The sequence below is a fragment of the Marmota flaviventris genome, chromosome 8, assembly GCF_047511675.1.
Source record: "Marmota flaviventris isolate mMarFla1 chromosome 8, mMarFla1.hap1, whole genome shotgun sequence".
Taxonomy (NCBI): Eukaryota; Metazoa; Chordata; class Mammalia; order Rodentia; family Sciuridae; genus Marmota; species Marmota flaviventris.
Window position 1 is genome coordinate 9,885,963 of NC_092505.1, and position 12,960 is coordinate 9,898,922.

Below are 12,960 nucleotides of genomic sequence, written 5' to 3' on the forward strand. Positions count from 1 at the left end.
TGCCCCATTGAATGTGACCTTATTTGGAAAGAGGGTCTTTACCAATGCCATCAAGTGAAGATGGGGACATTCACAATGAGGGTGGACCCTGATCCTGTATGGCTGTTGTCCGTATGAGAGGTTAGAGAGACACAGAAGGAAGGCCACCTGACCATAGCCCACAGAGGCAGAGATCCAGTGATGCGTCTAGAAGCCAAGGAGTGCCAGGGGCTGCCAGAGCCACAAGAGGCCAGAGCAGATGTTCCCTGGAGCCTTCGGAGGGAGCCTGGCCCAGCCCACACCTTGACTCAGATTTCTGGCCTCCAGAGCTGTGAGACCATAAATTCCAGCTGTTTTAAGCCACTGGTTTGTGGTCATTTGTTATGCCACCCCTAGAAAACAAACACTCTGATTCATCAAAAAATAAGAAAATAACCTTAAAAGACCTAGTAACAATTGGCCAACATTTCTATGCCAGGTACTATCCTAACAGCTCTACGCTGATAATTTCCTTTAATGTTCCTGCGTCATTCTAGAATCGCTCCCATTATACAGATGAGGAAACCGAGGTGCAGGGAGGTGGGCTCTCCCTGACTCTCAGCTCGGCAGTGGTGAAGACTGAGACTTTAGGACCAGAGGCTGTACTCTACTCCAGGTGGCACTACTGGCCCCCAGCAGAGGGGGGCCTGTGGCTCTACCAAGGTTGGTTTTTGGAGGGTGAGGTGGCTCTGTTGAGCTCCGAATGGATCTGGGGGCCTCATGGATCTGATGTGAGATGTACTCATATAGAAATGAGAAAACTCTACTGGCCAAGGCCACTGCCCAGTCCTGTAGAAGCTAAGCAGCAAGTCTGCAGACAGGAACAACCTCCAGCGGCCGACTGCTCCGTGCAGGGCCTGTGCTGAGGCCAAGGCTACTGAAGGGCATGAGCTACTCCACTGTCCTGAGGTGGGCCAGCCCTGGACTCGGCTCACTTAGCTTATTTGGGGTTGTGTCTGCTTGGAACATTAACTGCTTATGGGTAGAGGCTGCCCCAACCCCAGGTGCACAGCATTGAGGGGCAGGGAAGCTTGGTTTTAGGGAATACCCTGCATGCGGGTCTGGGCCCACCTCTTTCAGGCCAGTAGTCACCCACTTCTTTTTATTAAAGAGTCTGTATTGATCACAGAGGTCGCATGTGTGACCAGAGATTGAGATAGAGTGGGAGGTGTCTTGATGTAGGTGGGGAGTGGCCAGCTGAGTCCCATTCACTTTCATTTCTCATCCTCTCTACTCCCCATAGGGGTAGACATGAGAAAGTCCTTGCCTGAGGCCAGCGGTTCTCAAAGTGTGGTCCAGGGACCAGCAGCATCTGCATCCCTGGGAGCTTGTTAGAGATGCAAATGACCAGGCCCCTGCCTAGTGGACTACCTCAAGGTGGGGCCTGGGAAATCTGATTTAACAAGCTTTCCAGGTCATTGTTTTAAGTACACCAAAGTTTGAGAAGCCTGCTCTGGTTTACCAAGGGTTAGTGAGAGATTCCAACTCCCCCAACGGGCTTTTCTGGACTCGGGACTGAGCTAGTCTATATGCTGGAAGCTTCTGCAAATTGAACAACCCCTCTAAGGCAAATGATACCAGGAACTTCTTGGCAAATGCTCTTGCCTCTGGGGCTGGCTCCGTCCTTGCTTTCTGTTCACTCCCTGGCCAATGGCCTTTTGGGGATGCACAGCCTCCCTCGTTGGGCAGGAACATCCCAGGACAGGCAGCAGGAATGAGCCATCATTATGTTAACACCCTCCACACCCTTCCATCCCAGACCTCACTCAGAGCCAACTCTGGACCTTTGCAGATGCCTCTAAATTTGGGCCCTCTCCCTGGCGCCTGTGTGACCCACCTCTTCCTGTCTGGGGTTCTGATTGTCTTTTATGAGAACAGCTGCTTTGGTAGCAAACTCTCAGGTAGGAAGCTGGCCTGACTGCTCGTTCCTTCAGTTCAGCCAGCTCTGCCCAGCTGCTGTGTGAGCTCTGGGTTAGAGGAACTTAAGGGAACTCCCTAATTTCTTTCTTGGGGAAGGCACCCAGGAAATACTCCTGAATTGGAGTCAGGGGACGGGGGACATGTACAGTTCTTGCACTCGTTTACCCCTCTCCTGTGAATGAGTCAAAGGGCCCAGGAGTCAGGGCATTTCTATTCAAGGGTGAAATTCAGCTCAAGAATTTGGGGTGTGCACCTCAAGGAAGCAGTTTGCTGGGGAGTTTTCAGGATGGTCCCTCCCCCAGGGATATCAGAATGCTCACACGGAGAGGGAATTCGAGATTTACCCTGCAAACACTGTGAGTGGCACATGCAGTGACGCAAACATCAGGACACTAGCTAGCCTGGTCTCCCAAACGTTCCTTTAGATCATAGTTCTCTTAGAGATGGGTGCTATGAGCTCTTACGTACTACACACGTAACACACATGCACATTTTGAGCACCATTTTATCAGGTTCATAGATCTTATGCATTCTTCCCACAGACACTTCCTGATGTGCCACCATGAGTCTGAAACCAGTTGTGTGGGGTGCTGGGATTCAGGACAGAAGAGAGATGCCTGCCCTCTGGAGCACAGCTCACAACCCTGGAGTGCAGTGGTCCCCAGATGGAGATGGTACTGCCCCCATCAGGTTGAAGTTGGTACTACCGCCCCTCCACCAGGTTAAGGGCTGAACTGCACCCCCACTCCCCAGGGTGGCCATTGTGTTCCTGTTGTCCTAATGACAAGATGGTTGCTGGAATTCGGCAGGCTGGAACAGGACAGGAAATTCTGCAATATACAGGACAGGATATCACCCACCCTACATGCTAATAGACTCCATCGGGAAACACTGACATTATTAGAAACTGACAACCAGACCGGGATTGCACCCACAAGGAGGAGTGAGGGACTGGAAGACACACCTAGGAAAACCAAGGACCTGTCGGGCATAAAGACCACTGACTTGCTTTGGATCTCGGTTCTTCTAGGTCTTAAGTTTTACATGGTTCAAGTTCTGAAAAAGCTCAGAGCCAGGGCAACTGCAGCAGGTCCAGAGAAAATTTGGGCTACTGGCCCCAGAATCCTAGTTACCTGGGGCCAATTCAGGCTGGACAGGAGGGCTGCGCACAGCCTCTGGCCTGGGACAGTTCTGGTCGTCCAATCTACACACCTGCAGGGTCCAAGTTGGAGCTGGTGGAACTGAGAGGTCTTGGGGTGCTGGGTGGGTCTGGCCTGCTTGCCCAATGAATTCCACCCTATGCAGGTCTGACTGCCAGTCTTTCTGGAGACAGGGGGATGGCCCTGATGGCTTCTCCAGGACCCAGAGCACAATGAAGGCAAAGATTTTGTGGGGAGATTCTTCTCCACATCACACAGCAAGCAACCATGTTGACTTGGAATGACCTTTTTGACCACTGAACTGACCCATGTGATGCTGTTTAAAAAATAATTCTTGTTGGTATATGTCAAAATACATTCAGCAGTCATGTAAAACTAAAAAGAACAAATGAAAAATTAAAAAAATTCTGGCTGCTGAATGCCAGACCAAGAGAACCATGAAAGTCTTGAAAAAGGCATTTTGAACTTCAAAATATCTTTCTTTTGAAAATTTAACATTTAGAAAAACAAGAGAGTCAAATTAAAAAAAAAAAAAAGTTTTCTTTAGGGGTGGAGAGAAGTGGCCCTTCTCTCCTCTGGGTACCAGGATAAAAACATGGCTTGCTGGCCACCCCCTTGCCCAGCGAAAAGCAAGAGGATCGAGGATGGCAAAGGATTTTCCACTGAGGTCAAGGAGGGATGAAGGAGTCTCAGCTGAAACCCACTTACAGCTGAAATAATACTGCAAATGACTGTGAGCAGTTAAAAATGTTCCCCATTATAGCCCACATAAAATTCCTAATATATGTGCCTAGATTTTGTATCATTTTCTTAAACACATTTACAAAATAGAACTGTGATACCTTTGGAAGACTGGAGAAACGTATGGACAAAATCTAATACAAAAAAGATCACATTGAAACCCATGTGAATACAATATTAATTATACCCAAAGAGCAACCTAAATCTTTTTACTACAAAAGTAATACATGAACACAAGCACAATGTAGTTTCAAACTATGCCAAAGCATTTAGGGTAGAAAGTGCCCGCGACTCCCCTCCTCACCTCTAACCTATCTTTCCCAATAAGGAGCATAATTTTGAAAACCAAATTGGCCCCAGAGCAAGCTGGCCATTGGGCAAAGCAAATAAACAGGCCTGGTTCTTGCTATGAAAGAGCCAAAACATATAATGAGTTGGTCAATAAATATTTATTAAGTTCCTATGAAGTCCAAGAGACACAGAAATAAGAAAGAGACTGTTGTTGTCCTCAGAGAAACTCATGACCTTGGGGAAGACTTGATAGGAAAATTAAAAATAGCAAGACAGGCCACTGAGTTGTGCTGAGGGAGGGCAGGAACTCAGTGAAGTGGGACACTCTGCTCTGAGAGGGAGGCTCCTTGGGGGAGGCCCTCCTTGTGCTGGGCTTCCCTAGTGCCGAGGGTGAGGCTATGTGGTGAAGCCCAGGTGGCAGGTGAACACAGAGATCCTATGGGAGTCAAGGGGGCAGCAGGCAAGGGCAACGTTATACAGTCATGATGCCAGGACAAGATTCTGCAGGGAGCAGGGTGTGGTGGCAGGAGGAGGGATGAAGCCTGCAATCCCAGTAGCTCAGGAGCCTGAGAAGGGAGGATCTCAAGTTCAAGGCCAGCCTCAGCAACTTAGTGAGACCTTGTGTCAAACTAAAAAAACAAAAAAGGGCTGGGGATGTAGCTTGATGGTGAAGTACCTTAGGGCGCAATCCCCCAGTGTGGACAAAGATTCTGACGGGACCAGGAGAGACAGTGATAGGGAAGCGTGGCAAGAGTTTTTGATTCTAAGGGAGAGGATACACCGTCTCTGGGGACGTCCAGCCTAGGTCCTCTCACTAAATGGCCCTGGGTCAGTATCAGCAAAATACTTGTTAATTGGGCTCTGGAGCTCCTGTCTACACTGCAGGCCATCTGTAGAGTTGACCTGAGTATGGAGATTGGGGGCCCCAGGGTCTTAGTCTCTCCTGCAGGTGAGTGTATGTCCCCCAGGGCTGAACCAGATCCTTCTGGAAAGACTGATGGAATTGAGTGCTCCTCAACATCCTAGACAGAGTGGTGTGTGTGTGGTGGGGGGAGGGGTCATTTAGGAAGAGCAGATGAAACCCACGTGGACACAACCTGAAGAAGTTTCTCTGGTCCAGCACCACTGCCCTCCACCCCACGGCTAACGTCTGAAACTCAGCAGTTTCCTGGAGACGACGCTGTGTGTTCCTGCAGAGAGCCAGCATCTGTGCTGGAACTGGGGTTCAGATGGGTGAGGTGGGCCGGGTCCTAACCCTCTGGGGAACTGCAGTCTACGGGTATCCCAGGCTGACTTCCGTCTCAAAGGGCATGGCGGCAAGTTGTGATCAATCCTTGGGACCCAGGGTTGCAGATCCTTAGATTTTTTCACAGGGTCTAGAGAAGCTGATGGGCCCATAGGCCCATGGGGAGAGGTGGGGATGGCACCTCATGGCACCAAAGCCCCCCATGCCCCTGTTCCACTGGGGCTGGGCATGCCAGTCTGGCCTGTCCTGCAGACCCGCTGCATCCCTGTGCTGGGTCCCTCTGCCGGTGTCTGTTTATCTGAACCCAGAAGCTTAAGAGTTCCAATGTGGCTTCCACATAAATTTCGGGTTACCAGGCAGCTTAGCGGCTGTTGGGAAGTGATGAAATTGAACTCTCAGGGATAAATCATCTCTTCACTTGCCGTGAACATGATGTTGGGGGGGGTGGGGAAGAGCACATTGTTTATGGCTTTACAACTGGATTCTGGGCTCCCTTCGTGCATTTGGTAGCTCATTTTCAGCTCCGTTGATGTCACCGCCCATGTTTTCCTTTCTTGCTGAGTTCCTGCTCTCCATGTGCCCTATCCTGCAGGATTTTAGGTATCCTTTGTAGATGCTGTCAACAAATCCTTTAAGAACACAAGGCAGGTAGGTTAAGGTGTTACGATAGAACATTTTTATTGGAACACCAGGGAGGAGGCTGTGGTTTTGACTGGGAGGTGTGGGAATAATTGCAGAGGAGGAAGAATATGAGCTGGACTTTGCTATGGCTGAATACATCCCTCCAAGTTCGCGTGTTGGAAGCTTTATCCCCATTGCAGAGATGTGGAGAGGTGGAGCGATTGGGTCCCCAGGGCGCTGCCTTCACCGGGGGCCATGCCAGGAGTGGGTTTCTGATACAGGACATGTCCAACTCCCTTCCCTCTGTGTGCCCATTTTGTCCTTCCACCCCTCCACCGAAGGATGACTCGGCAGGAAGGCCTGCACCAGATGCAGCCCCTGGGGCTTGGATGTCTCAGCCTCCAGCACTGTTGCCACAGGGATTTCTTTATGCATCACCCCATCTCAGGTATTCTGTTGTAGCAGCAGGAAATTGACCAAGCCAGATGTCATCAGGAGAATATCAGGGTGGGTGGGCAGTGGTGATGAACAACTGGATCAAAAGGGCGTCAGAGTGGGGTCCTGCAGCCCTGGGGACAGATGTAAGGAGGGAAGCAGACACAGGGGTGATAGTGAAAAACGAGTTAGTCCCAACTACCACAGTGAGCTGGCAGGTCCAGGCCCCTGCATAGATACCCACTGAGTCCTCACCCACAATCCTTTGCAGTAGCTACTGTCACCTTTCATGGAGCAGATGAAGAGAAACAAAGGAACAGAGCAGTTAAAGAAGTTGACAAAGTCTTTTTAATAAACAGGGAGCTGACCCCAGGGCCCACCAGTGTGCTGGGGTGTCGTGACCTGAGGGCCAAACCTTAGGAACTGGCAAGGGGTGATGGGGGAAAAGACAAATACTAGTAGAGAGAAAGCTGGGACCAGGTGGGACACCATCCTCTGATGGAGGAATAGTGACCAAGAGCTAGCTCAGCACATTTATTATATAGGTTTTCTCATCAAAAGGCTTTCTGTGAGAAAGTTTCTTCAAAGCAGGCAGGCTTGAAGGGTGAAGCACTGGCAAACAATTATAATTATCTAGTTGAGCTCATAATTCCCTATCCCTCGCAGCTGGTGTCTGAACTCAGGTTCAAGACTGATACGATTCCATGCCTTGCACAGAACCTCCTCCAGCAGGGTATCACCATAGCAACTGGGCAATCTTGTCCTGCACCATGCACTGAAAGTTCCCGGAGCAGCTCAGCCACAGCCCAGCGGCAGTCACGGACCATGATCCTCGTCACCACTCCCCACTCTAGGGTTGCCAGGGTTCAGTGCCACAGTCTGTGGATAAAACCACTGACGTCCATCACTTTGTCTGGAGGCTGGAAGTCTGAGATCAAGATGACAGCAGGCTGGTTTCTCCTAAGCCTCTCACCTTGGCACACACCTCCTCACTGTGTCTTCTCACACAATCTTGCCTCTGCATGCAAATCCACGGAGTCTCTTTGTGCATCCAGACTCTTTTTACAAGGACACCAGTCGGATTGGATTAGGCCCCACCCTAGGCCTCATTTTGACTTATGCCTTTTAAAAGATACTATCTCCAAGTTCAACTATATTCTAAGGCATCTGGGCTCCAACATGTGAATCCTGGGAGCCATCGTTTGGCCTGCCGCAGGTAGCAGCGCAGCTGGGCTGTGTTGGGAGGAGCACTGTGGCAACCTGTGTGGGATGGAGGAAGGGGCTGTGGCCCTAGAGTACAACTGCACATTGGAGTCATCCATGGGGCTTTTTACAATCCCAGTTGTACCTAAGACCAATGAAATCTGACTTGCCACCCGTGAGACCCAGGTGTCTGTCCTTTGTAAAGCTCCTATTTAGTTCCAGAGGACCACTCATCATGGGGGAGATGGCCTGAAAATCCAGAACCCGGTATGAAGAGGAAGGGAGATTTGGAAACCAGGCCAGGCCAGGTACACTCAGCACAAGGGCTGCCATAATGCTCGGCAGAATTCAGCCCATGGCAGGCCACTCAAGCAATTGGCCAAAGAGGCTTGATTGATGGCTGTGACCACGGAATGTCATCCCTCCATGGCCATCTGCCACCTGGAGCCCAGATCCCTCTGCTCTGCTCCAGGTGTCCTGGCAGCCGCACGTGAGTCCGCCCTGCCACCATCGACCCCCAGCTCTATGTGATGGCTTCAAAGGTCACTCCACTCAATGCCCCCAATGTCCTCAGTCTGTGGGTGGGACAGTGGAATCCAGCAATGTGTGGCAACTTCCTGTATCAGGACTAAAACCTTTGCTTGTGAAGTCTCAGGAAATAGAGCCACAAGAGTTCTTCAAAGGGTGGGCCTGGCAGGGCGCACAGCCACTCTGTCCCCAGGAGCTTCCTGGTGCTCTGAGCTCAGGGCTGTTGGGGCTGGCAGCGACCAGTCTGGGTCCAGGCAGATGGGTCTTCTCCAAAAACAATCCTTGGTTGAGAAACCCCAGGACGGCCTCTGGAGGCTGTGCAGACAGTGTACCTTCCCTCCCAAAGGGACTGTCTTCAGAAGTGTCTAAGAATAGTCTGGCCCCTGATCTCTCTCGGCCTTGGCAAACTGACCCGGCTGGAACACAAGAGACGCCCTGAGCCCAAGACTTTTATTGCTCGGTTGCAGCACCTGTGGAGATGTGCCTGGGTCCCTGGGTCCCTGCTTGGGGAAGCTTCCTTTCTAGTGGGGGAGACGGAAAACCAAAAAGCGCATGAACAGGTAGTATGTAGGGTGGATATCAGAATAATGAAACACCATTTATAAGATTAATAAGCTTATTTCCTGCCAGGTGCTGTGTTGCATGCCTGAAATCCCAGCAGCTAGGGAGGCTAAGGCAGGAGGATTGCAAGTTCAAAGCCAGCCTCAACAAAAGTGAGATGCTAAGCAACTCAGTGAGACCCTGTCTCTCAATAAAATACAAATAGGGCTGGGGCTGGGGCTCAGTGGTCGAGTGCCGGAGTTCAACGCCCCCGGTACTACCTGCTCCCACCCTCTCTAAAAAAGCTCATTTCCTGCCTTAAGATCTTCTCATGAGTATTTCTTCTTTCAACAATGGCGCATTCCCCTCACACATTGACTTTGTAATGCTCCCACCCACAGCCTCGCTGGGGAACAGGGGAGGGCAACCCAGGACTGGCCACCACCAACACTTCTTGAGTAGCCTCCCCCGGAGTGAGGTGGCACAGGGAACACGCAAGTGTGCCAGGGAAACCCTGAGGCTGACTTACCATCGACAAGGAGACGGGGTCCCACAGTAAGTCGACTACAAGGAAGGGTCCAGCACTGTTGTGAGCGCTGTTCCTGGGGTGGTCTTTTTTGGGTGCTGGGGATTGGTCCCAGGTCCTCGGGCACACTAAGCATGTGCTTTACCACTGAGTCACACCCACAGCTCCTCTGTGGAGATCGCAACGGGGATGTAACAGAGACACGTGCCTTGCCCCCAAGGAGCTCAGTGTAATGAGGGACGAAGGAGAATCTACGTGTTTACCCATCAGCCTCTCCGTCCACTCACTGTTAGGCATGAGGAGTTCAGGAAAGAGCTGAGCCAAGGCAAGGACGTGGCAGAGAGAGCAGGAGGATAGAAGAGGTGGGGGGACAGGGTGAGGACATGCCTGGCTGGGGTGCACCAGAGGCTTAAATCTGATGCAGGTACCCTGGGAGGTGGTGAGAGCCTGTGGTGATTGAGGGGTCCATTGGCCCAAGTGCCTATGGGTCACCCCCTGACTATATGGGTGACACACAGGATCCCTGAGAGGAAGAGGGGTCTTGCGGAGACTGGGTCACAGAATCGCTAGCTGCCCACCCCTCACTGCCTCCCAACATGAGCCCAGGGTGGCACAGTGGGTTCCAACTTGTGACAAAAATGGTCTGTTCCGTGCAGTAGTCTGCAAGGTGGAAGAGAGTTCTCAGGAGGGCTGGTGAAAAACTGCTGGGGACACAAAAGCCTAGACTATTGTGAATGGTCATCCCAGCAACTCAAAAGGTGACAGAACTAGAAAGAACATGGGGCTCGGAGCGGTAACCACTGCCCCTGGGACTAGCGAAGGCTTTCCCGAGAGGTGACCACTGAGCTGTGCTAGAAACTGAGCAATATAGGGGGAAAAAAAAAAAAGACAGGGGAGGCAAGAGGCCAGAGAAAGGGGAAAATCAGGCAAGGTACTGCACACCAACTAGAAGATTTGGGGCTTTATACTCCAAGAATTGGACTTCTCCTCGATGATTTTAAGCAGAAGTTGTATTTTTAAAACAGCTTTGAACATGGCCTGAACATGAAGAGACTGGAAGATGAGCATGGATGCAGAGAGACCAGATAGAAGATTTGTGCCTTCCTTATGGAGGAGCAGGCGTGGCTTGGTGGCCCCAGGACCTTAGCACTTGCTGCTTCTTGGGCTGAGACCGCTCCTTCCCATGATCTTCAAAGGCCTCTGTCCAGTTTTGTCCATCATGGGCTGGAATAACTGCTGGCCTGTCTGTCAGTGTCTTCTTGCTCTGACAGGTTCCTCAAATGCAGTCTACTTATGTTCTGCTGAGCAAGATCTTCTTGCCAGGTTGGTTCTAGATTCCAGGCAAGGGCCATGACTTTCAGGGAGCAGCAGGAGAGGGAGCCCCTCCAGTCTCCAGAACCTTTGATTCAGCAGAAGGGGAGGAAAAAGGCAGGAGAGAACTGTCAGATAAGCTTCTGCCCCTTGGGGAGGGGGTGAGGTTTCCTACTGGATTCCAAGTCAGTGGAGGGCTGTTATGGTGGATTCAAACTGTGGGGCCTTCCCTCGGGGCCTCAAAACTCCACGGCAACGCTCCAGAGAGCAAAGAGGCCTCCTTGGTGTTGTCTCCTCTGCCAGAGGCCTGGCAAACAGCAGAGGCATCCAAGGCCTAGGCCCTGAGAGGCGCCTGGGATGCATGCGGCTGGGGCGGGGGGTGCAGAATTAGCCTCCTAGTCTTTCAGCTGGCTGGGGGCAGCTGCTCTGGGGCGGGTGCTTTGGGGAGACACATACATGTCCCTACCCAAGCTGCAGGACTGACTGCTTAGGAAAAAAACCCAGTAGCTGGCATGGGGCGGGGTGTGTGTGTGTGTGTGTGTGTGTGTGTGAACGTTCCATTCTTTGCTGGCAAGAGAACACAAGGCCACAGAAGGCTGTGATGAGAAATAAAGGACCCAGTGACTCAAGGCAGTTGTGACAGGTTTATTGTGGAGCGCGGCATGGGCCTGCCAACACAGTCCACAGACGTGACATTTAACAGCCTTGCACATTCCATGCTCCCTGCTGGCCGCCCTGTCAGCCCTGTGAAACCCAGGCAGCTTAGCCACAGCCACCAACAGTCTGCTGGGGCGACGCTGGCCTAGGGACCAAGCGCATCACTGCGTGTTTCAGGAATGCAGGAAAAATGCTTTTAAAAGCTGCTTGTCTCCACGCAGGTGGGTCTTCTGCAGATGGAGGGACTGGGCTGTAATCTGTACAGATGAGTGGGGCACACTTGCAGAGAGCCATCTGAGGGCGTTAAGGGAAGCTGTCCAATCCCTCTCTGAATTCCCTAATCCAGAAAGGCACCCAACCCACCGACTGCCTGGGTTCACTGCAGGCACACAAGCAGGAAGCCACTTTTTTGGATCCTGTGATGCTTACCCCCCAGGTACAAATGCCCTTTCTCCAAGAACGACACAACAAAGCTTGTATCTGTTGGGTGCTTACTCTCTGCCAGGCATTATAAGTCTCTCCTTATATACATGAGGTCACTGAAGCACAAAGAAGTTCAATAACTTGCCCAGATCACCCAACTGGTAAGTGGCAGAGATGGGATTATGAACCCCTTCTCTGAACTACCAGCCCAGACTACAGGCTCCTGCCTGAGCCCCCTTCTTCCTATAGGAAGTTGCTTATAGGAAAATAAAATGTTCCAACATTCTAAGAGACATGGAGCAAATATTAGACTGAACTTTGCAGATAAGCAGCGTGACTCTATATGGCACCGTGGTCTCTGGTGGCAGCCAGGAATGGAAATTTAGAAGCTATAGTTGGCACAGAGCAAGGCCAAGCCTGTCTTTCGAAAACTCTGACAGTCAAGGCCTATATACAGGGTGAGGTGAGCCAGCATGGAGTTTGTGCATTGAAAATGTGCACCAGTGTGTGAAATGCTTACCGATGGCTCCGAGCTCCCGCAAATCCCAACAGTATGTGACTCACATGAGGGAAGAGGGACCCATCCCTGTCTTTCTGTGGAGATGGGAACTCGGAGGCTCTGGGGTAGACAGGGCTGTGCTTCTCAAATGGTAAAACTAGAAAGAGGACCAACGAGAGGGTCGAGTGAGCTCTTTTCAGAACACCACTGTGTCTCCCTAGAGCCTCAGTGTTGCCGCTGTCAAGGGCAGGGCTGGTGCCCAACTTTCCCTGAGATTGCAACATCACCAATAATCCACAGGGCATCTGTCCTCACTCCTTTGCTCCCTTTCCCAGTGGACCCTGGAATGCAACACAGTGGCTCTGTGTGCATGATCGTGGGTGACAGGGACAGAGAAGAGAAGGGACAGAAAGGGGCACGTGAGGGGAAACCAGGGGCCTCAGGAGTGCACAGTTCCTTAAATGACACTGGCTGGTCACAATGCTTCCCTTCTTCTGGGTCAGAGTTCAGAGAACTACATCAAGGGAAGGAATGCCCAGATTAAAAAATATATGATGGGCTGAGTCAAGGGAGGGACTCTTCCTCTTTGAGGCTTGCCACATTGCTTGGAAACCACGTGCCAAGCAGATGTGGAAATAGCAGTTGTAAGTCTCTGCCAGAATCTTCCAGAGTGGTGTCTGTCTGCTTTCTAGTGTACCCTGATCTCACTCCGCAACCCACTGTCACCAACCTACAGATGAAGGCATTTGAGTTACCTGCACATCTCTCTCCTCCTCTCTCTTCCTCTCCTCCTCCTCCTCCTTCTCTCTCTCTCTCTCTCTCTCTCTCTCACACACACACA

The 12,960-nt window shown here is 51.3% G+C and overlaps 1 protein-coding gene across 2 annotated transcripts in view; it reads right to left on the reverse strand.

The window, feature by feature from the left end:
* Positions 1-12,960, reverse strand: part of Itsn1 (intersectin 1) — a 204,906-nt gene that overhangs the window by 24,599 nt on the left and 167,347 nt on the right. The window contains exon 29 of one of the 2 annotated variants that reach the window (XM_071615072.1): positions 6,030-6,566. The exons of the other annotated variant lie outside the window; for it this stretch is intronic. Within the exon in view, the coding sequence (XP_071471173.1) occupies positions 6,535-6,566 (32 nt within the window). The 3' untranslated portion in view covers positions 6,030-6,534. Of the gene's footprint in view, positions 1-6,029; positions 6,567-12,960 lie in introns of those variants that run through there. 2 annotated transcript variants of the gene reach the window in all.